This window comes from Eurosta solidaginis, chromosome 3 (assembly GCF_040869045.1).
Source record: "Eurosta solidaginis isolate ZX-2024a chromosome 3, ASM4086904v1, whole genome shotgun sequence".
In the NCBI taxonomy this organism is placed as follows: domain Eukaryota; kingdom Metazoa; phylum Arthropoda; class Insecta; order Diptera; family Tephritidae; genus Eurosta; species Eurosta solidaginis.
In genome coordinates this window covers 264,549,822-264,575,332 of record NC_090321.1, presented here as the reverse complement: position 1 = coordinate 264,575,332, position 25,511 = coordinate 264,549,822, and the positions used below count along the sequence as shown (strand labels likewise).

At 36.8% G+C, this 25,511-nt stretch overlaps 1 protein-coding gene and 1 long non-coding RNA gene across 2 annotated transcripts in view; one reads left to right on the top strand and one right to left on the bottom strand.

Annotated features, from left to right (window-relative positions):
- Positions 1-16,010, bottom strand: part of LOC137245499 (cyclic GMP-AMP synthase-like protein) — a 67,374-nt gene extending 51,364 nt beyond the window's left edge. The window contains exons 1-3 of the mRNA XM_067776284.1: positions 15,890-16,010; positions 15,006-15,202; positions 1,284-2,026 (exon numbers count right to left, since the gene is read on the bottom strand). Of these exons, the coding sequence (XP_067632385.1) occupies positions 1,284-2,026; positions 15,006-15,177 (915 nt within the window). The 5' untranslated portion in view covers positions 15,178-15,202; positions 15,890-16,010. The remainder of the gene's footprint in view (positions 1-1,283; positions 2,027-15,005; positions 15,203-15,889) is intronic.
- LOC137245503 (uncharacterized) overlaps positions 1-25,511 on the top strand; it is a 359,413-nt gene that overhangs the window by 203,946 nt on the left and 129,956 nt on the right. The window lies entirely within an intron of this gene.

Below are 25,511 nucleotides of genomic sequence, written 5' to 3'. Positions count from 1 at the left end.
GCTGGCAAACGGTGCAAACGGAGGTAGGGACTAAGAGTCTGTTTCCCTGACCTACACGATTGCTGCCGGAAAAGAGGGGGGGAGAAGACGGGGGCAGGGGCTGATGCTCAGCATTGCTACCGACTCTACTACGAAGATAGTAGTTATAAGTGGTAGCAGCTGTTTGAGTTGTTGGCGCCGTGGGGCGCGAGCAGCAGCGGGACTTGTTGTGGCTTGCTGAGCAGCGGGGCTGCTGGAACGTAGTGGGGGCGCTTAGGCGTAGACTACGGGACGCCCTTGGGCGTGAACAGCAAGAGCCACAAAAGATTTATAAAAGTTACGTGGACGTCGTGTTTTGGGATCAAGCTCAGAACAACCTGTCCGATACAACCATCCCTTACACGAGACACACTGAACAGAGTATGACCGTCCTAAAAAGATTCTTTTCCGGCAGATGCAGCAAAACCATTTCTCAGGACCGGGGTCAGGAGACGGACCCGGATTGGATTCGATACCTTCCCGGAGCAGTCCTGCTGCAAGGAGCTGCTGGGAGGATGACAATTTGTGGGAGGGACGCAACAAATTAAATGGGGTTACACTGAAATGACAGTCCTTGGTCGGGAAAAATCCCGAGTAGCTCCGGTACATAGAACCGACTGCCTTGGGAAGCGTGGATATCCGGTTAATATTGGTTTGTGAAAGTATCCGGATATCCGGATTTATGAAGATCCGGTTAATAACCGTACTTTTGGATATCCAGTGAAAGCAACAAATTTATGTACCATATATGTTTATTTAACGTTAATAACAATAAATTCGTGGGGCATTTAAATCAATTAACAGTGAAAAAAAGGGCTCGTCTTGAGAAATATGTAATATGATGTTAAACTATTTTTTTTAATAATAATTTAATAATCTACAAACATATTTTGTGAATAATTTTTAGATGTTTGCTTCGTTCAATTCTGATATGCAGATATTCAACTTTTATATTCCAGTATCCGTATATACGGATATCCGGATTTTCCGTTTACGTATCCGGTTATCCGAACTGCGGATACCCGTATTTTCCATTTACGAATCCGGATATCCAGATAGCCGGATTTTTTGCTTAGCTATCCGGTTATTCGAATATCCGGTTTATCCGGATAGTAGAAAAATCCGGATGCAGTTCACAGCCCTACTTAAAACTTGCATGTTAAAAAGATGAACAATTATCTTAATAGACTCGATTCAATTCAACATTACAAATCTTTTGAAAAAATCTAACATATACATACATTATTACATTAAATGCCACTTACATGTTCTAATATTACGTGTAATGGACTGCTCCAAAATTGATTATCCATTTTTTCAATTTCCCACAGAAAGGCCGTTGTGAAAAAGTAACTCTTAATGCGATCTAATTTATATGGATCACGTAGAGATTTTAATAAACGGTAAACTACTTTCAAATTATCTTTGTCCCATAGAAGATCATGCTCGACTTTGGGATTGCAAATTAAGAATGTATAACATTCTGTGGCTTTTGGGCCCCCTGATGTTGGCTTTGGCACAGCATACCAATCAGTACATTTGTCCGCAAACTTGGCTGACTGTTTAATTTCGATCCATTCCGCTTGACCGAACCGAATACCTGGCACTAAATCAATTGAAATTGCACGCTTTTCACACTTGGCATAAATGGTATGTGCCAATCCACGTTTCGAATAAATTAATTTATACGTATCATTCATATGGCCGCATACAGAATCTCCATATCTTCTTAAACATTCCATCATCACTTCCTCTAGCCAATCTTGTAAATTGGTACGTCGTAAGTAATTATTATTATGGTCAACAAGTCCGTAGAACCGATTGTATAAGTTGTTTTGGCCGTTGCTTTGTAACATACGTTTTAAAACTCTTTGAAAGTCCAAATTAATAAATCCGGGTCTCTCATTATCCTTCTTGACATCAATTTCAGAAGAGAATGGGATAGTTAAATTGAATATAACATCGAATTCGCTTGGAGATTTGATGCGCACGTTGTTACCATAACTTCCTGCAAATATAAATGTAATAAACAAATGTAATTTTTTATTGACTTTACAAGTTTTTTAAGAACAAGAACTCGTCTAATATAAAATTTTCTGTATTGAGCTTAACAGCCCTATTCTGTCCACTTGACAAATTGTCAATAAGTTGACAAGTAATCAAGATTTTTATCAAGTTGACAAATATGTATTTCTATTCTGTGCATAACTTGACAACTCTAAAAAGCTCTACAACCTGTGATTTTCACCATATTGTGGTTAACTAAATAAAGTAAACAGAAATCAACTGTTTAATATTCTGATCCCCTAACCCGCAGGTATGCCTGTCGTAAGAGACGACTAAAATACCAGATTCAAGGGGCTGTGTAGCGCAACCCTTCAGGTTGCCAGCGCAATATATAGCTTCTCCAAACCCAATTGTCAACCTTACCTATCCACGGCGAATTCTGTTTCACTAACAGACGAGGCTCTGGCGACCCCAAGCTCCTCGTGGAACTTGGGGTGGGCAGGGAGGGAATGGCCTGAAGGTTTAATGTGGCCACATAAATCGTTCCCGAGATGGTCGGGCTAGCACCTTAATGGTGCTGTGGTACCGGAGCGTACCGGATCTGTATCCGGCAAAGGACCATCACATCGATAACACTCCCCAAAGCCTTCGGGGAGCAACCTTAGCTACAACAACAACAACAACTAATCAACTGTTTAGTGCAACAATCGCGAAATGGAAAAAACGTAAGAGTTAAATATTGTTCATTATTATACTCAGCTGAGCAGAGCTCACAGAGTATATTAACTTTGTTCGCATAACGGCAATCCGTAACGGCATAAACTAATCGAGATACATATAGACTTATCGAAAATTTTTAAAAACAGAAAAAGTGCGATAATTCATTACCAAAGGCGAATAAAGCGATGAAACTTAATAGGTAGGTTGACCTTATGACGCAGAATAGAAAATTAGTAAAATTTTGGACAATGGGCGTGGCACCGCCCACTTTTAAAATAAGGTAATTTAAAAGTTTTGCAAGCTGTAATTTGGCAGTCGTTGAAGATATCGTGATGAAATTTGGCAGAAGCGTTACTCCTATTACTATTTGTATGCTAAATAAAAATTTGCAAAATCGGAAGACGAACACGCCCACATTTTAAAAAAAAATTTTTATGTCAAATTTTAACAAAAAATTTTATATCTTTACTGTATATAAGAAAATTATGCCAACATTCAACTCCAGTAATGATATGGTGCAACAAAATACAAAATAAAAGAAATTTTCAGAATGGGCGTGGCTCCGCCCTTTTTCATTTAGTTTGTCTAGAATACTTTTAATGCCATTAGTCGAACAAAAATTTACCAATCCTTGTGAAATTTGGTAGGGGCATAGATTCTATGACGATAACTGTTTTCTGTGAAAATAGGCCACGCCCAGTTTTTATACGCAGTCGACCGTCTGACCTTCCGCTCGGCCGTTAACACGATAACTTGAACAAAAATCGATATATCTTTACTAAACTTAGTTCACGTACTTATCTGAACTCACTTCATCTTGGTATAAAATATGGCCGAAATCCGACTATGACCACGCCCACTTTTGCGATATCGAAGATTACAAAAAATTTAAAAATGCCATAATTCTATATCAAGGGATGAAACATGGTATTCGATTGGTTTATTGACGCAAAATATAACTTTAGAAAAAACTTTGTAAAATGGGTTGACACCTACCATATTAAGAAGAAGAAAATGAAAAAGTTCTGTAGGGCGAAATCAAAAGCCCTTAGAATCTTGGCAGGAATGCTATTCATGGTATTACATATATAAATAAATTAGCGGTACCCAACAGATTATCTTCTGGGTCACCCTGGTCCAGATTTTGGTCGATATCTGGAAAACGCCTTCACATATAAAACTAAGGGCCACTCCCTTTTAAAACCCTCATTAATACCTTTAATTTCATACCCATAACGTACAAACACATTCTAGAGTCACCCCTGGTCCATCTTTATGGCGATATTTCGAAAAGGCGTCCACGTATAGAACTAAGGCCCACTCCCTTTTAAAATACTCATTACCAACTTTCATTTGATACCCATATCGTACAAACACATTCTAGAGTCACCTCTGGACCAGCTTTATGGCGATATTTCGAAAAGGCGTCCACCTATAGAACTATGTCCCACTCCCTTTTAAAATACTCATTAACACCTTTCATTTGATACCCATATCGTACAAAGAGATTCTAGAGTCACCGCTGGTCCACCTTTATGGCGATATCTCGAAAAGGCGTCCACCTATAGAACTATGTCCCACTCCCTTTTAAAATACTCTTTAATACCTTCCATTTGATACCCATGTCACACAAACACATTCCAGGGTTACCCTGGGAACGTGCTACGCATGTCTCATTTTATGCTTCTAACCCCGAAATGGGAATAGGAAAAAATAATCCGCTGGGTTTTTTGGGGGTCATTTCGGCATGGCTTTGGGGACTCCCCCGGGGTCATTCAGGGATCTTTTTGGAGACTCTCTGGAGGTCATTCCAGAAGGTCATTTGGAGGTCATGTCCCCCAAATTACCCCGAGGGGTCCCCAAAACCATCCCGGAATGTCCCCCCGAAAGAGTATCCAAAAAGATCTCGGAACGACCCCTAAATGACCCCGGGAGGACCCGATGGAGTCCCCAAAAAGATCCCGGAATGACCCCCAAATGACACCGAGGGAGTCCCCAAAGCCATGCCGAAATCACCCTCAAAACGACCCCGAGGGAGTCCCCAAAAACATTCCGGAACGACCCCCAAATTACCCCGAGGTAGTCGCAAAAACCATCCTGAAAATACCCCCAAAAACCCCAGGAGGATCGTCCCACAATAATAGCAAAAGTAATAAATCTTCAATTTTTTCTCGATCGCACAATAACAGAATTCTAATTTAAGTTTATTCGTATAAATTAAATTATCAAGAGCGTTTGACTTATTGACAATTTGTCAGCGAAAAAAACTTTTTATTTTTTACATAGAATAGCAATTACTTGATAAATTATCAAACTTGACAAATAAGCACGATGGTGAATTTGTCAAGTGCACAGAATAGGGCTGTAAACCTTTTCGGCGGTTATGACTTAGAATATTAAAGCCATTAATAATAACTTTATCTTTCTTCTAACAGGCACAATCTTTTGCATCTAGTATCTGAAAAAGGTCGCTAAAATTATTATTCCTTTTTATGGTATAAGTCTAGAACAGGGGTCGACTGCTAATACACGTCGAAAAATAATGGCACGACGCATATTGACATTAGTATTAATAATAAATCAGTATTAACAAGTAAAGGTGTCTAAGTTCGGATGTAACCGAACATTATATACTCAGCGTGAGCTTCAATTGCACATTTCATTTCAGATAAATTACTTTTCTACATAAAACGTGGCACCGCCCGTTTAAAATAAAATATCTCCCCATTTCCTATTATAATAAAACTTGATAAAGGAAATATCATTGATTCAAAATTATGTTTTGCTAAGTTATAGCTTATTATTTTTGTCTACGACCCTTATAATAGAAAATTGCTTAGTCATAAAAGGGACGGTGCCACGCCCATTTTTTAAAATTTGAAGTTTTTCCTATTTATTGTTATAAATCCACTTGGGAAATGAAATACCATTGATATAAAGCTCTTTTTTGCAAAGATATAGCTTATTTTATTCGTCCACGACCCTTTTAATAATATTTTATATAAAAGTGGACGTGGTTCTTAACCGATTTCGTTAATTTTTCTTCAAATAGCAAAGGCAACCTCTATGCCGAATTTTGTTACGATAGGCTTAACGATTTTTGATTAATAGTATTTGTAAAATTGATTTTATCACAAGTGGGCGGTGCCACGCCCATTTAAAAAATTTGTTCAAATTTTTATTAAGTCTCAATATCAGGCCACACGTCAAATTTCAACATTCTAGGTGTATTATTTACTAAATAATCAGGTTTTTTGCGTTTTCCAAAATGTTATATATATAAAAAGTGGGCGTGGTTATTATCCGATTTCGCTCATTTTCAATACCAATCTATTCTGGATCCAGATAAGCTCATGTACCAATATTTCCCAAGTTATCGTGTTAACGGACAGACGGACGGACGGACAGACGGACATGGTTCAATCAAATTTTTTTTCGACACTGATGATTTTGATATATTTTGATCTATGGAAGTCGGGATTTAAGGGGTTGTGTAGCGCAATATATAGCTTCTCCAACCCAATTGTCAACCTCACCTTCGAGCGGCAAATCCCGTTTCACTAACAGACGAGGCTCTGGCGACCCCAAGCTCCTCATGGAACTTAGGGGTGGGGAGGGAGGGATGGCCTGAAGGTTTAATGTGGCCATATAAATCGTTCCCGAGATGGTCGGGCCAGCACCCTAATGGTGCTGTGTTACCGGAGCGTATCGGATCTGTATCCGACAAAGGACCATCACATCGATAACACTCCCCAAAGCCTTCGGGGAGTAACTAATCGCTACAACAACAACATATATGGAAGTCTATATCAATCTCGATTCCTTTATACCTGTACAACCAACCGTTATCCAATCAAAGTAATATACTCTGTGTGCAACGCACGCTGAGTATAAAAATAAAAATGCTAACTCGTTCTAAAAATATTTACAAAAAACCGAAAAATTACCCCGGGCCTCTGCAAAACCGGGGCCCTCGGCCGCGCTTGACCCCTATTCTAGCCTTATACCATTTTTATGTTCAGCGTGCTTTGTACACAGAGTATATTAACCTTGGTAACATAACGGTTGGTTGTACAGTTATAAAGGAATCAAGATATGTAGTAGATATAGACTTCCATATATTAAAATCATCAGTATCGAAGAAAAATTTCATGGAGCCATGTCCGTCCGTCCGTCTGTTAACACGATATTTTAGCAAATGTTGGGATATCTTCACTATATTCTGTACATGGGCTTATCTGGAGACAGAATAGATAGGTATTGAAAATGAGCGAAACCGGACGATAACCACACCCACTTTTTTGATATCGAAATTTTAGAAAAATCGAAAAAATTAGATAATTCAAAACCGAATACCATTAAGCACATGAAAATTGATAGGTGGATTAGCTTAATCACGCAAAATATAAAGTCCAACAAATTTTGGAATATGGGCGTGGCACCACCCACTTTTAGAAGAACAAAATTTGGAAGATTAAGAAACCGTAAATCAAAAGCCGTTGAAGATATTACATTGAAATTTGGCAGACACTATCCTTGCCAAATTATATAGACTGAGAGAAGATGATTAAAATCGGTTAGAGGTATTTTTGCTCACTTTTATACAAAAGATTTTTAAAAGGGTCGTGGACCATGATGTTAATGTTTTGAAGTTTCCTAATCAATACCCGGACTTAAATCCAATTGCAAACCCGTGGAGAGATTTAAGAAAGAAATTGACAGGTAAAACTTTCTCCAACAAAAACCAGTTATGGGAATGTGTTCAAAAAACTTGCGTTGATATACCCGTAGAAACCTGCCAGACTTTAATCAATAATATGGTCAAAAGAATGGGTAAAGTAGTTCAGAATGAAGGTGGATATACTGGTTATTAACTAAGCAATGTTAAATGTGTAAAAGAAAAGTTTTGTTTCATATATTTTTTTTTATACTTACCATCTCATAAAAATTGTACCTATTTTTATGAGCAGGTTAATTTTGGCCAAATAATGTTTTTAAATAATAACTAATATGTATTTCGTTACTATAATGTGAAGTTTGCTTATTTTCATTAATAAATAGGACAAGGATAAAAGTGTGTTTTATTTTCATAATATTGATTTAATAAAATGGATTTTTCTTGTTTTGAAATTGAAAGACTGCTGTGTAACTATTATTTTGAGCAGGTGTGTATGTTAAATTTTTAACGAAGCATTTAATGGAACGGTGAAAATAGAGGTAATAAGGGAAGGGTCTCGAAAAAAAATTATTTACAGATGCTATCTAGATATCAGCACATTAGCTCGAGAAATTGCTCTTTGTGAAGAAAATAAACATTTCAAGTTTGAAGACACTGCATTTGAAATACGACGCTGCATTAAATCTATCGTGCCGCTGAGATTACCTGAAAAGCTTACTGAAGACCATATTATTCGCGGAGAGTGCGAACTTCCTGAATTACTTTTTCAATTTATTAGTGATATTATCCAAGGACCTGATCCTCGTCGTCAACACTCGGACGATGATTTGATGGAAATAACATCAATATGCAGTGACATTATTTATGCTGTAACAAAGGGGCGCGTAAAACCAGCAAAGCATATCACGTTAGGTTTAGTAATAAAATCGTTGACAAGCTCCAAAAAAGTTTTGACCCTGTTAAATAAATATGGACACACAGCAGGATATCACACAGTAGAAGGATTAGAAACAGAAATGACATTCACTACATTTAGTGAAAATAAACTTATTATATCGAGTATTCGAGTAGATAGTGGTTTAGGTACACACTTGGCTTACGACAATTTCGACAGATTTGTAGACACGGCTTCTGGTAAAGACACACTTCATGACACGGTTGTGATGATCTACCAGTTTCATCCTATTTCCATAAACGAGTCTGATAATTTCCAAGAAGTTGATCTTTCATGCACTCCAAGAGTTGACTCTAATTTAGAACACAATTCTTCAACTGTGACTGAATATCATCTCCCACCTAGAAAAAGGCGTCGTTTTGTCGAGATTGATCGTGCACTATTGCGCCAAATTACATAAAACCAAATACGCGTATGTCCATCTTGCCAGCAGATTCTATACTAAAGTTAATAGACCAGTGTATTCCATCTATGGAGATTGCCAGAAACAAAGATATTGTGTGGGTATTTTCCTTATCCCAACTCAAAAATATTCCAATGTGGTTGGGTTATAACTGCTATGTTATGGAAGACACTAGCCTGATTCAGTGTGCTGACTATTTACCACCAATTAATGTTTCACCAACCTCTAATGCGCTTGTACGTGAAACTCTTCGAATTGCTGCTGAAATAACAGAAGAATGTGATCAAGAATATATAATCGTAACATATGATTTGGCTATTGCAAAAATGGCGTGGCAGATTCAAGCGAACGAAGGTGCTGAAATGAGCAAAATCTTCGTAAACATGGGTCAATTCCATGAGCAAATGGCGTATTTTAAGGCGGTTATTGACGGTTCTGGCATTGCCGAAATTTTAGTGGTAGCAGAGGTTTTAGCAGAGGGATCGATGAATTCGTTTTTGGATGGTAAACATTTCAATCGATGCAAAAGGATTCACCCTCTAACTGCAGCGGCAATGTACATGCTTCATATTGAAAGTTTTTTGATGCAAAGCAATATTGACGTGGAAAATTTTGTTGAAAATTTGGAATTGGAGCAAGGAACAACAATTTGTATAGATGAAAGTTTATCGAACAATATCGTCCACAAAATTGTCGAAGAATACAAAACTTATTGCAGGGACACTTTGACCGGCAAGTATGGAAAAACTGCACAATATTATTAACAATATTCTGAGCTAGTTAGCGTATTTTTGAGATTTTCGCGAAGTATTCGATGCAGTGACATCGACTTGTACATAATTAGCATCGATGAAATGTGCAACTTATTCTTTGCACTGAATCAGCCCAATTACGCAAGGCGGACTGTTTACTATTTGAGAAATTTGGTTGGTTTAAAAATAGAAAATTCATCTTTTATTCAAGAATTCGAACGTGGAGCGTTTGGTGTAAAGCGCACAAAAAATAAATTAGCTCGATCACCAGTGGACCTTACCCTTGAACAAACCATCAATGCTGATGCAGCAAACACTTTGACAGGTATAACACACTTACAAATTCGATTTCAGCCAGACAACGATGGGCTCTCAGTCACAGTATGCGAAGCAAAGTATTATCTCACGTATTCCAACAGGCCGGACTTACCCACAGTGATGATACCTCATATGCATTGCAAAAAAGTCGAATCGAAAAAGAACGAAATAATCTGGAAAGCATAATTTCGGTTGTGAAAAAGTCAATAAATCCACTTGCTTCAAATAATAACAAGGACGTTCTCCTCAATATATCCACTGGTAGAGCAGCTTCGTCTGAAGTTGCAGACTTCCTTCTAAACGTCGTGTCATTGGGAAAAAACCAGAAGGTAACTTTTATGGAAAATGTTTCTGCGGTACCTGGTAGTTTTGAAAAACCGATTAAGCGGAATATAATTTCCAATTTTTCCTCTCAGTGCAAAAAAGAAAATTTGCAGTAAAGATGGAAGCAAAACGGCTTTGCTTAAGATGGAAAGAGACGTTTTTGGAGTTCTGGAGCTGCGAAAAAAGTAGATATTGAATTTTGTCTCACTTTTCCACTAGCTCCAGTACGTCCAGCATTATTTCAGTATTCGCGAGAAATGAATCGTACCGAAAAATCAGCGTTGGCAAAACTTTTGACATCTCGCGCCAACTCAGTGTGTCCCCCTTCTGTTAATGTGGATATAATCGACGGGTTTCTCTTTTTATATCATCTTGGAGCCTCACTCCCACAAACATGCGGAAAGTTGGCCGAATCCATCTTGCAAAGAGTATGTAGCACTTCGTCAACAGAAATTCATCTAGTCTTCGATAGATACTAGATAGAATGCCAGCACGAAGAGGCTGATACAAGAATAATGTTTCATACATCGAAATTGCCGTCCAACTCAAAAGTTCTCGTAAAAGCATCGGACACTGGTGTTCTGATTATTTTACTAAGTAATTTATACAAAGTTCCTGACAAGCATATTTGGCTGGCTTGTCCTCAATCAAGGAAAAATAATCGCATCCTAGATCAAGAGTGCATAGATTGTTCGGAACTAGCGTCCATCTTTGGTTATACATTGTGCTTAGCTCTGCCAGCATATCATGCTTTCACTGCATGTGATTATACAGCGTCGTTTTTTAATCGAGGGAAAGCGAGGCCTTTTAAAATTTTGGAAGGTAGTAAACTTTTTAAACAAGCGTTCGCTTCTCTGACTGATCCAACCGACGTATGTGATGAAAAAAAGATGGAAGTTCTACAAGAATTCATTTGTAATATATATAATGTGAAATGCTGCGCCAGTGTCAACAATGCAAGGTTACAAATTTTCCAAAGAATGTACGGGACAACAAAAGATAATGAAAAATTTATGAAGAAAATTAAGGGCTTTGACTCAAGTACCATTCCACCATGCTGGAAATCCCTTAAGCAAAATTTATTAAGGACGGCTTACGTCACTTCCTTGTGGCTAAAGGCGACTGAATCAACTTGTGTTAAGTTTCCTGCGGAAGAATGTGGTTGGTTTAATGATCACGGAATTTTTAAATCATGCTGGTTCGACCGTGAATCGGTACCTATTGATGTTGATGAGGTGTTGAGATTTTCTATAAACAGTTCGGAAGAAAATCTGGAGAATGAAGACTTCGATGAAATAGTGTTGTCCGGAGATGAATCTGATATAGAATAAGTACTTTTTGTAGTTAAAATAAAATAATGTAAATATATTCACTTTGAGCTAAATGAAACTGAAAAATATTTTGAAAAACCGTGCATTATGGTGGTCCTTTTTTCGCAAATGTAATCTTTATTGGCATTCAGCTCGCTAGTCGAAACATTTTTTCACATGCATATATACAACTAAGGCGCAGACTAATGTAAACATTTTTTCTTTAATTTATGAATACAGCCATGTTGGTTATTTCATCATGTCTGAAATATGCATTAATAAATAATCCCGAAACCGTATGCGAATATAACCCTTAGTATTACATCGTTTTGAAATAGTGCAAACAACTGTGTACTTAAAACCTGCAAATTTTTTCCTGCCACGTGTATTAGAAAAAAATTTTAGATCGGTGAAAATTTAACATATAGTGCACCACCTCTGAACCGACTTGCAAGGGTTTCTTCCTGGATAGGAGGTGGCAAGTCGGTACTTTTGGGGTCGGGGCGTTGCCAGCTTTCATAATTTGAACATTTAATTTGAATACACTATGCAACATATTTTCGCCGAAAATTGACTTTTCATCGACGAATTACCACGATCCTGGCAAGTCCATGATTTGAGGTTGCCCCAAGTACCAGTAAATGAGTTATACTGGTCCCATTTGAATACAACATGCAACATGTTTTTGCAGTGGGCTCCTGGGCTATTTGGGAAATATCGACCAACTTGTAGACCAAATGTGAAGTTTTTTGGAACATTTATCCTTCATCCTTTGTCAAATAATGGAAAATCAACATGTAGGAAAATAAACCTAGGATAATGTGTTTGTATGACATGGGTATCAAATTAAAGGTATTAATGAGGTTTTTAAAAGGGAGTGGCGCTTAGTTGTATATGTGGCGTTTTCGAGATATCGACCAAAATGTGGACCAGGGTGACCCAGAACAGCATGTCGGGTACCGCTAATTTATTTATATGTATATGTAATACCACGAACAGTATTTCTGCCATGATTCCAAGAGCTTTTGATTTCGCCCTACAGAACTTTTTCATTTTCTTCTTCTTAATATGGTAGGTGTCACACCCATTTTACAAAGTTTGTTCTAAAGTTATATTTTGCATCAAAAAACCAATCCAATCACCATGTTTCATCCCTTTTTTCGTATTTTTCGATATCGAAAAAGTGGGCGTAGTCATAGTCGGATTTCGCCCATTTTTAATACCAAGATAAAGTGAGTTCAGATAGGTACGTGAACTAAGATTAGTAAAGATATATCGATTTTTGCTCAAGTTATCGTGTTAAGGGCCGAGCGGAAGGACAGACGGTCGACTGTGTATAAAAACTGTTCGTGGCTTTAACCGATTTCGCCCATTTTCACAGAAAACAATTACTGGCATAGAAGCTACGCCCAAATTTCACAGGGATTGGTAAATTTTTGTTCGACTTATGGCATTAAAAGTATTCTAGACAATTAAATGAAAAAGGGTGGAGCTACGCACATTTTGAAATTTTCTTTCATTTTTGTATTTTGTTGCACCATATCATTACTAGGGTTGAATGTTGACATAATTTACTTATATACTGTTAAGATATTACATTTTTTGTTAAAATTTGACTTACAATTGTTTTTTTTAAATATAGTATTAGGAGTAACGTTTCTGCCAAATTTCATCATGATATCTTCAACGACTGCCAAATTACAGCCTGCAAAACTTTTAAATAATCTTCTTTTATAAGTGGGTGGTGCCACGCCCACTGTCCAAAATTTTACTAAATTTCTACTCTGCTGCGTCACAAGTTCAACCCACCTACCAAGTTTCATCGCTTTATCCGTCTTTGGTAATGAATTATCGCACTTTTTCGTTTTCGACATCGAAAAAGTGGACGTGGTTCTAGTCCGATTTCGTTCATTTTAAATAGCGATCGGAGATGAGTGCCCAGGAACTTACATATCAAATTTCATTAAGATACCTCAAAATTTACTCAAGTTATCGTGTTAACGGACAGACGGACGAACGGACATGGCTAAATGAATTTCTTTTTTCGCCCAGATCATTTTGATATATAGAAGTCTATATCTATCTCGATTAGTTTATGCCGTTACGGGTACCGTTATGCGAACAAAATCAATATACTCTGTGAGCTCTGCTCAGCTGAGTATCAATGATATTTCACTTACCAAGTTTTATTGTAAGAGGAAATTGGGAGACATTTCTTTTTTTTATGAGCGGTGCCACGCCCCTATGCCGATCAAGCATTACCCGATGCTCAAAAAAATTAAAATAAATCCCTTGTAACAAAATTCGAAAAAGTAATTTGTCTGAAATGAACTGTACAATTGAAACTCACGCTGAGTATATAATGTTCGGAAAGTTTTTTACACGCAACAACAAAACACATTTTCTTTTTTTGTGTTCGATACATTGACTTCAATAGCCTTCGTTTCCGGCCTTATGATATAAGAGCTCATTATGGATGACCGCCTTCAGTTTTCGGACTAGTTCGACTATCCCCTACGTTAGGGTAGTAGAACAACCGTTCGACTGTCTTGAGAAAGCTTTTGCTTCACCACTTTGAGTGCTCTTGCGAAGAACAAAGCCTAACCTGGTAAAAAAATGTGCCTACGTATTCACATTTGTAACAGGAGCCGTCACGTGTTGGTTATATTTAAACATGGTTGAGGCTATATTTAATGTGATTCACGCCATGGGACTAGTTGGGGATCGAACCGGGAGATGTGAGTGTTGAATGATGAAGTATGTAAATCAAAATTAAAATTTCAGACGCTATTTTATAGTTAAGCAAATAAAGTGATTTTTCATACCCTTCTCATACGTGTTGAAGATTTAGGCAACTTAAGCGTGAGCTGAGAATCATTTCAATGGAGAATTTAAAACACTGGAGCCTACTATAGGAGTTTGCATCACTGATTTCGCTTATTCTGTCAGCCAATCGGGATATAAAATTCGGCACCTTTTTCGTGTAACTTGCTTTTTTAACAACTTGAGGACAATTTGAAAATATGTGCGACATTTTATTTAAGTTCAATGTTCTTAAGGGGGTCAGAATATACCCGCGGTAGATAAGCCTGTCGTAAGAGGCGACTAAAATACCAGATTCAAGGGGATGTGTAGCGCAACCCTTCAGGTTACCAACGCAATATATAGCTTCCCCAAACCCAATTGTCAACCTCACCTATCCGCGGTGAATCCTGTTTCACTAACAGACGAAGTTCTGGCGACCCCAAGCAAGGAGGGAGGGATGGCCTGAAGGTTTAATGGGGCCATATAAATCGTTCCCGAGATGTAGCCCGACCTTAATGGTGCTGTGTTACCGGAGCGTACGGGATCTGTATCCGGCAAAGGACCATTACATCGAGAACACTCCCCTAAGCCTTCGATATTTTTGACATTTAGCGGCGGCGTGCGAAAAACGTCACAAATCGGCGGCGGAGGCGTATATCTCTAATCCACAGGCCTTATTTAATATGATAAAATAATTTAAAAACGATTAACCTACCAAAAAGATTAGGCCCTTTATATATCTGGTTAAATACTGGATCGACCTTGCACATGCCATTAAAAATGTGATCACGTATTTTATCGAAATCTTGAGTGTACACTTTCCGATCCTCGTCGCGAATTGTTATGCCTTGAGCAATTTTATTTAAATATTCCTCATATGGTGCCATTATTCTGCCGTTTATAAAGATTTAACTGAAATGAAAAATGAAAATTGAAGTTAGAAGAAAATTAGTGTAATTAATATTTGGTCTGTAAAATGCGAAAATTTTAGAATAGCACCCCCCCGAGTTCGGGGTAAAACTTGGTATCAAATGAAAGAGGGAGTTGTCCCGATCACAAATATATATATTTTAAAGTGCGCAAACTTATAATTTAAAAGTTATTTGTTGTTAAAGTTTGCAAATTTAGCAAATTTCTATAGCACTTTAAATTACAATTTACATATCTTTCAAAACCTTAATCCACATACATATCTATATAAATTGGCAACGATAAACTTAAATTGCATTTTTGTATATTTCACATTTCATTTTTGCATTGTTTTTACTTGTTACCATAACTGGCAGTGCGGTACAGGTTCCCTTATGATGGAAGAAAAAGGTCTGATGATACGCTGGGTACGCTTGCATAGGCTCAGCTCGCCGGATGGGGTGGGGTTCACAAATCATCAACGATGTTGCCCTAAACCGCAGAAACAATAAGAAAAAAAATTCGTACCCGTGCGCTGTTGTTCTCGCTTCCCCTCTTGTATGTCCTCCTCCATAGCATGCCAACGCCGTCGTCACAGTTCGCCTCCATAAACTCAAGGCCGGCCATTCTGCTTCATTACCCACCCTGCCGATGTCAACCAAGGCCCGAATCAGTTGACCCAACACTTACCTCTGTACCTGTGTCCGTCTGTTTAACTCCGAAGGATCACCCCGTTACCCCCATTCATCACACGTCTTGTTATCTTTAGCAATTCATTTAATGTGATATTTCATCTTAAATACTATTATGTTAATGATAAATCTTTATGAGTGCCCGCGCACTTGTTTGTACTTATTTCACTTGTTTGCATTAGATTATTCAATCCACTACTGGCTAACACTATATTCTAAATTTCAGTTCAATTCGAACGGAGCATCCCCCCACCCTAATGTTCATGCGCGCATACATACATATACCCGAAACATGGATGCGAACATACATTTAAATATGTAAATAGGTATAATCAATTAATCTTAATATGTTCAACGGCAGGTTTGTATTCATGAAAGAATATCTGTGGTAACAATCTTACTAATGTTATTGTGAGCATTTCGCTCCATACTAATCTATGTACATGTTACAAATCTACGTGTATACATATGTATATATTATGACGACAGCCAAATCTCCTCGGCTCAATATATACATACCTAAACGTGCATATATGCTCGTGCGCATATGGCTGCAATGTCTATGACTAATTCTCAATGCACTTTCCATGATTGGTTTCATTTCATTTATTAGGCATTTTCCTTATATCTATGTATGTACATATTAAAATAACATCGTAAAAGCAAACAATTTAATCTTATATATATGGGATATATGTACAAGTAGATATAGGAAAAGTTAAGACATTTTTATGCCAATTCAGCATAGTGACAAATGTCAATTATAGCAAATATAAAAAATACAGTGGGGTGAACTGTTAAATAAAGTGATTATAAATGGTTGTTTAATTATAGTATATAAAAAGATTCAGCTAAAATTCCAACAAACCCATGGGTAAATGAAAGGAAAAGCAATTAAAATTATGAAGTATTTGTTATTATAAACGGTTTATGTAGCTGGCTGAAGCAAAACTTCGATTTCATTGTGTGCGAGGCCTAAGAGGAAGGACTTAACACTTTCTGTAAATTGCCGAAGATTCCGTAAAGTACGTATTTCGGTGGGAAGTATATTGAAGAGTTTTCGTGAAACAATTGTGAAAAACCTGCTTGAATGTGTGGTTCTGGTCGAAGGTACAACGACTCTAGTTTGTGAGTTTGTCCTCAGGTTATATGTTTCCGACCTCATACTTTGCAGATAGCCACATCTAATAAAAAAAATTTTTAAAACTTTGAAATAATACAGGTCCTTGACTGGGAGAATCCCTAGACTTCTAAAAAGTTCTCTCGATGGATGCAGCCGGTTAACATTAGATATTTTTCGAACAGCATACTTTTGCAATACTAGTAACGGCTGGGTTTTGTTAAGGGTGGCGCCACCCCAGCAGCTGATTCCGTATTTTAATTTAGAATGAAAGACCGCATAATAAACTATTTTGAGAAGATTGTTGGAACCGGAAGTTCTGAGATGATAAAGACAACGCAAAGAGAATTGAAGATATTTTTTTAGACGGGATATATGGTTACCCCAGCTCATATTCGTATCAACCGTTACACCCAGATACTGAAATTCATCAACATAGTCTATCGTGAAGCAGTACTTACTGCAGGCCACAAGCGAGGCGAAGGTACCGGACTGAAAAACTTGGCACATATTGTCATGTAAAGCAAATCGCTCGCAAATCGCAGAATGAACAAGTAAGAACGGGACTGTCTTCGGCTGTGCCGAAGACTTCATACCTTTCATGAATGGGGCTGAACAATAATCTTATCCCGGTCGTAATCTCCGAATAATCGGATGTATAAGATAAGAAATATATAGTGAACAGATCTGCATACCTTAACGATTTTTAAGATAAATATAAAATAAAAAACAGGTAGGTACTTTGTGTGAGGATGCAAAGTTTCTGGTTTTTTGTGGTCTGCGTGTAAAAACTATGACTACGAATCACGTATTTCAACAATATATGACGTAAACGTAACTATTTGATGAAATTTGATGAATTTTGAAGCTTCTAGCCGTAAAAAAGGGGCAAAAATGACAGTTTATATGGGGTATATAATATATATACCACCGATCTCTATGATTTTTTCAGACAACAATATATGCTATATACGTAAGCATATGGTGAAATTTGAAGCGTCTAGCTGTTAAAAAGGGGCAGAAATTGCGCAAAGTTTCTTAACTGAACAATCGGTTGCATGAGATATATACTATATATACCATCGATCTCAATGATTTTTTCAGACAACAATATATGCTATACACGTAAGCATTTGGTGAAATTTGAAGCTTCTAGCTGTTAAAATGGGGAAGAAATTGCGCAAATTTTCTTATCTAAACAATCGGTTGTATGGGATATATACTATATATACCACCGGTATCTATGATTTTCTCAGACAACAATATATGCTATACACGTAAGCATTTAGTGAAATTTGAACATATCTAAACGATAATCTGTGTGAGGATGCAAAGCTTCACGTTTTTTGTGGTCTGCATGTAAAAACTATGACTACGAATCACGTATTTCAAAAATATATGACGTAAACGTAACTATTTGATGAAATTTGATGAATTTTGAAGCTTCTAGCAGTAAAAAAGGGGCAAAAATGACAGTTTGTATGAAGTGTATAATATATATAACACCGATCTCTATAATTTTTTCAGACAACAATATATGCTATATCCGTAAGCATTTTGTAAAATTTGAAGCTTCTAGCTGTTAAAACGGGGCAGAAATGGCGCAAAGTTTCTTATCTGAACAATCGGTTGTATGAGATATATACTATATATACCACCGATCTCTATGATTTTTTCAGACAACAATATATGCTATATACGTAAGTATTTGGTGAAATTTGAAGCTTCTAGCTGTTAAAATGGGGTAGAAATTGCGAAAAGTTTCTTATCTGAACAATCGGTTGTATGAGATATATACTATATATACAACCGATCTCTATGATTTTTTCAGACAACAATATATGCTATATACGTAAGCAATCGGTGAAATTTGAAGCTTATAGCTGTTAAAATGGGGTAGAAATTGCAAAAAGTTTCTTATCTGAACAATCGGTTGTATGAGATATATACTATATATACAACCGATCTCTATGATTTTTTCAGACAACAATATATGCTATATACGTAAGCAATCGGTGAACTTTGAAGCTTATAGCTGTTAAAATGGGGTAGAAATTGCGAAAAGTTTCTTATCTGAACAATCGGTTGTATGAGATATATACTATATATACAACCGATCTCTATGATTTTTTCAGACAACAATATATGCTATATAAGTAAATATTCGGTGAAATTTGAAGCTTCTAGCTGTTAAAATAGGGCTAAAATTTGCGAAAATATATATATATATACTATATATATATACTATATATATATACTATATATATATACTATATATATATACTATATATACCACCATATATATACCACCGATCTTTATAATTTTTTCAGACAACAATATATGCTATATACGTAAGCATTCGCTGAAATTTGAAGCCTCTAGCTCTTAAAATAGGGCAGTAATTACGAAAAGTTCCTTATCTGAACAATCGGTTGTGGGGGATATATACTATATATACGACCGATCTCATAAATTTTTTCAGGCAACAATATGTGCAATATACGAAAGTATATGGTGAAGTTTGACGCTTCAATCTGTTAAATTGGGTAAGATATTACAAAAATCCTCTTTTTCTGAAAAATCGGTTGTATGGAGGATATATGCTATAGTGGTCCGATCCTGTCGGTTCCGACAAATGTCTAATCGGACACCCAAATACACCTGCTCACCAAATTTTATCAAGATATCTCAAAAATTGAGGGACTAGTTTGCATACAAACAGACAGACGGACAGACGGACAGACGGACAGACGGACATGGCTAAATCAACTCAGCTCTTCAACCTGATTATTTCGGTATACTTAATGGTGGGTCTATCTATTTTCCTTTAAGGACTTACAATTTTCGGTTTCGTGACGAAATTAATATACCATTTCATTTTCATGAAAGGTATAAAAACAATACTTACATCCGGTGGTTTTTTTATATTTAGACTAAAACTTATGAGTTTGGTCTTATTGCTAGCGACGAGCTTATGTTTTGCAAACCAAGTTCTCAGTAGATGTACATCATGGTTTATACTACTTATCAAATCAAAGGTGTTAGGAGAACTATAGGCCATCGCAAGATCATCTGCGAATGCAGTGACTTCCCCCAAGAAGGGCATATCAAAAATTGAATTAACATAAATTAAAAATAACACACATAAACACATGCCCCTGTATGTTAATGAGCACGAGCACGCGTTTTACTCGATAATAAAAGTACTTGAAAAGAGAATGTCCCTCCTGATCCAACTCAAAGCATCACGAGACAGAATCGCTCTGCGGCAATCAATATTAGACCAACGCGAATCCAGTACGACGTGATGGGAAATGCAGATTGCTGTTTGCGACTGCAGTGCGATTTTAACCACGACTAACCAACAGCGCGATGGCTCAGTATTGTTGCTTTCGAGTTGCATTAGAATGGCGAACATGTCTGTTGTTTTGGCAGCGAGCGACTCTATTCTACAAATATAACTGCGCATGCATCGTAAACGCTGCAAAGAACAATTTTATATTAACCTATGCACTTGGCACGCGACGGAAAGGTGAAGGTTACTTGTGGCTACTCAACTCTCACCATCCTTCAGTAAACTAACCACTCTACCAGCTCACCACCTAAGGCGCCCTGGGTAAGCAAAACATGTATTTGCGCGCAGCACCAATCGCACTGGTCAATTATTACAACTACCTCAGATTCACCACGCTGTCGTTGCCTCACGCTGACAAACGATTGTACATGGCAGCCCAAATATCATTACTACAATCATATACTTAAGAACTATGCCTACATATACGCTCAATTGCGATATCCAGTGCTTCTCTCTACTGCGCTCTGATGGTAGCGTGGACGCTCAAGCGTGTAGACACTTCATGCCAACCGAATTTACCCAGATTTCTCTTCCGCGCCAGGAACGACTGAATATCCACCCCCCCCCCCCCCCCCACACACTGTCTTTAAATATCGTTCGGTTCTACTTGTGTGTAGCTGTCTTTATACAACACAACAAAATGTGAACAATTCACGTTCACTCAGAACCTGTTCTATTGTGTTTGTGGACAGTGCCGCTGGCAAAGTTGTACCAGAGAATTTAAACACAATGAGAAGGAGTTTTTTTGGCATCCACTGCTTACGATCCATTTGCATGTGACACGTCTTGCACTTCACCACTATTCCCCAAATTCATGTTAACTTAACAGGGTGCAAGACGTAACAGAAAATTCTCTTAACGATTTTCTCTGTTCGTCTGTTACCAAAAAATTCTCTGATCAGAGCAAGTATATTGCAAATTTAATTCTCTGATTTTTTGTAAATAAATTATGATGGTTGGAAGGTTGAAGTCTTCGGCACAGACGAAGACAGTCCTGTCCTTACTTGTTTTTTTTTTATATTCAAAGTGTGAATTTGAATCTGTGCCTATGATTCAGGGCAAAACAGAAACAAAAGTGCTATAAGTGTATAGGGGTTGAGCAGCTCCGATGTAAATAAATATTTTGACAAGTGTAAAATACATTATTCAGTCAACAAATATAGTCAAAAAAGATTCGGAAAGCTGAATTAAAAATTATTATAAATTTTTGATCTCCTTAAGTAAACACATTTGATTCAAATATTATTCCAAAATGTGGTTGAAAAAATATATTCAGTGTTTGATCATCTAAAGTATTCATATTTGATTATTTCTTTTGTTCAATTGTATGTTAACTCATTATTTTTTCAGAAAGAGTAATCAAATTATATTGATATGTAGGGAAATTGAAAATTTAATCACCTAAATGGTGAGTGGGTATAAACAAACCTAGATTGGTATATATGTACACACATATATTCCTAAACTAAAGATCAGCCTACACCCCCATTTCCCACCCACTTCATTCATACCAATATATCCATGCATAAGCTAACAAATGTTTGTACATTCACATGTTCAAATAAAAGACAAACTGTTTCAATCAACCACTTCCTACAAAACTATTCTTACGCACAAGCATATGTACAAATCTATGTTCATATGTAAGCTAAGAAATATTTTTATATTCGCATGTTGACAAACAAAACAAAATTCACTTCAACCATCCAACCATACGCACAAGCACACATACATATGTACATATGTATGCTCATGTTTTGTATGTAAATCGCAAAATCCTGAAAACTAGCTTCCTCTTGATTTTTCATTCATAAATGCTTCTTCTTAAGTTGTCCGAATTGGTGATAGAATTCGGCAACATGGCATTTTGCAATTCGGCAACATGGCATTTGATAAAATCGTCAAAAGACAAATTTTTGCGATTTTATAAATTCCAGCTTCGATGCATATTGGGGGTATTCATTATGACGAGCGTAACTACTTTCATAACCCCGCACTTTTCCTATGAAATAATACCAAACTATTTATAAGCCTGTATGAAAGTACTAATATGGTAGTAAAAAATGCAAATAAACATGCACAGATATTGCCTAGTAATTGTCCACTAACATATTAACTATATAATCTAAAACTTTCCATCCATTGTTCATATAAATTATTGCAAATAATTTTCCCATATTCTGAATTGCCGAGTTGTCACAGGTTATGGACATTTTTATTTGCTATTTGAAACTCCCTATCATATTCTGCCGAAAAATTGTTCGCGCAGTCATGCTGCCAAATTTGTAGCAACTGTGTTGCAGTTGATACATAAGAGTGGTGTTTTACCCGTTTCTGGCCCGAATTCGCACTGTGACGTCATACTGTATATGCTGACTTGTTTATCAGTAAAAGTAAGAATTTTACATTATTTTCATAGATAAAAATTAATATATGGGAGCGGCGAAATAAATTAAAGTAATTTTGCGAAGAAATATATCATTATTTTGCAAAAGAACAATAAATTCGTTTATTTTAATTTTATAATAAATTCCCCTTTTAGCTGTGAGTTATTAAAGGTATAAACGGCAACACTTTTAACCACTGACGACACATAATTTGGCTCGTGCCTATTGTATTTCGTCGGCTAATTGCTACGAGCATTCATATTTACATAATATCCATGGTCGTATACGCGGATTGCCATAATTGATTTGGTCGCTTCATAACGCGGAAAGCGACAAGTTGTTTTATTAATAACTTAAGACACTGCCACAGCATCAAAGCGACAAGCTTTTTATACATGTCTGCCTTTAATTGGAGTATTATTGAATATGTATATATGTATGTACATTTGTACTTTTTTGCTTTGGTTTGTATTTCCAGTATTTCCATACATATATATTCAATGATACAATGCTCAACATCTGATCAACAGGCACATGTCTTTTGTGTATTGTTGGTCTTATTTACATATTTAAGGGTTGATTTGAGGCAGGTCAAATGTATTTAAGTTTGACTTGGCTTATCAAACCTGCCTTTGAAAATATTCAAGTACATAGGTACTTACATCATTGTACTGAATAACACATCTAAAATGCTTTAGGAAATTTCTCCCTCCCACCCATAGTCCAAATAATAACTAAATATTTTTTTTATTTATTCAATTGTTATCAAATATTTTATTTATTTCAATTTTTCAATTTATTAATAATTCATACTTCATGGTTAATATGCATACATTTTATGCAAATTAACGTTTTATAAATATGCAATGGATTTCGTGTGCACAGAAATTCCAAGTGTGCAAATGCCGTCGGCAAAACACTATTTGCATGCATATTTCAATTTGCATACATTTTCCTAACATTTTAATTTATTAACCAAAAGGGATGGAATAATTCATAAATGTATGATTAATTTACATACATTTCATGAAAGGGCATATTTTGGGTATATGAATAGGTTTTTGTTTGTAAAGAAATAAGCAAAATTTCTGCAATTTGCATCAACATAAAATAAGCAAATATATTGCTATTATTATATTAATTAAGTTCAAATTCATATTAAATCATAAAACGAGCAAATATATTGCTACAAGTAATAAAATTTAAATTTAATTAATCCTACTAAATACCTATATTCCCACAAAGAAATCATATTAAGAGAAAATCCAGAGAATTTATACACCAGCTGAAACTGTTGACAGAGAATTTTCTGCTGTTAACTGGTTAACATTGAAATTGGATTGTGTGTGGTGAAGTGCAAGACGTGTTCACATGCAAAAAAGTTGGAATCTAGCAAAAACGCCTTCTCATTGTGTTTAAATTCTCTGGTTGTACGTACTCGGACACTCAATCTGATGCGCTACTCTTCATTGATTGCCTCCCCTCTCATGTAGGAGTAGGTTTCAATTGCTAAGCGTGTGACTTCCACGCAATTATGCGTACTTAAGATCTTTAGGCTCCCACCCGTACTGACACAACAACAGTATTTGAGCTCTTATAGGTACAATAACAATACAGTGTATGATTTATCAGTATGGTGTACTACTTATCGCTTTGGTTTTCCGGCCGCTAATGCCGAGGTGCCTTCGTGCGCGCTGCGCCTGAAAGAAATGATTCTATGTGGTGGTGGGTTTCGTGCACTCACTTACTGGTGGATGCTTGTGTGCTCTTCGCGCATATGTGGCGCGTGTTCTCACATGCAACCGACTTACTGAGCCGTTTAGAGTCGAGATATCTTGTTCTAATTGGAAATCATATACTTTAAAATTATCTTTTGTAGAAAAACCTACGTTTACTGAATGCTCTTACCTAGTTGTCCTCAGATAACTTTTCGGCTATTTTCTCCTTGTTATGATGATGATGGTTTATGGTGGCTGCGTTGGCCACCATTGTACAGGTTAAAGTTGGAGACATTGGTGCTTTATCGGTAACCGTATCGGTAACCTTTTAACAGCTGATTCGACCAACCTTATGAGAACCAATGCAATCGATTATTGGTGCCGCTAAAGTCGTAACCGTATCGTAGCCAACCAATTGGGTTTTGGTTTACCGTCGTAACGATAAACAGCTGATTACGTTAGGGATACGGATACAGCGATACGACATACGGCACCAATGACTCCAGCTTTACAAGTATGATATGTATGAGAGGGAAACAATTTCTTTCCCTTTCTAGCACACGGCAGTTTGACACTTCGGTCAGTGTCAAACTAGCGTGGAACCCAGTGGAACCTGCGTGGAACATGAGTTTTGACACTGAACGAAGTGTCAAAATTACCGGGGTTGCTTCGTCGAAAGAGACACAGGGAAGCAAAAAAGGGATCGGAATATCAGATATGGGTTGCTGTGATGGTAAATTTTTTTGAACGAATTTAGAAGGAAATTTTAAGTGCACCCATATGGGTCCTTCAGAAAATTATAAAAAAGTCTTCAATTGGGGTATATGAGGACGCGTAGTTATTTCCGAATTAAGAATACAAACACGTGAGTTAAGTTTTTCTACCCGTTCAAAAGTTCTCCGCGAAAACCAGTTTGAAACCGAGGTCGACTGCAATAACCCGTCCAAAAAAGCGGAAAGAAAAATGAATAGACGCGTTTTGTCCTGTTGTCAATAGTCCGAAGAGAAAAGGTATTCGAATTATTGGAAGCGAGGCCAAA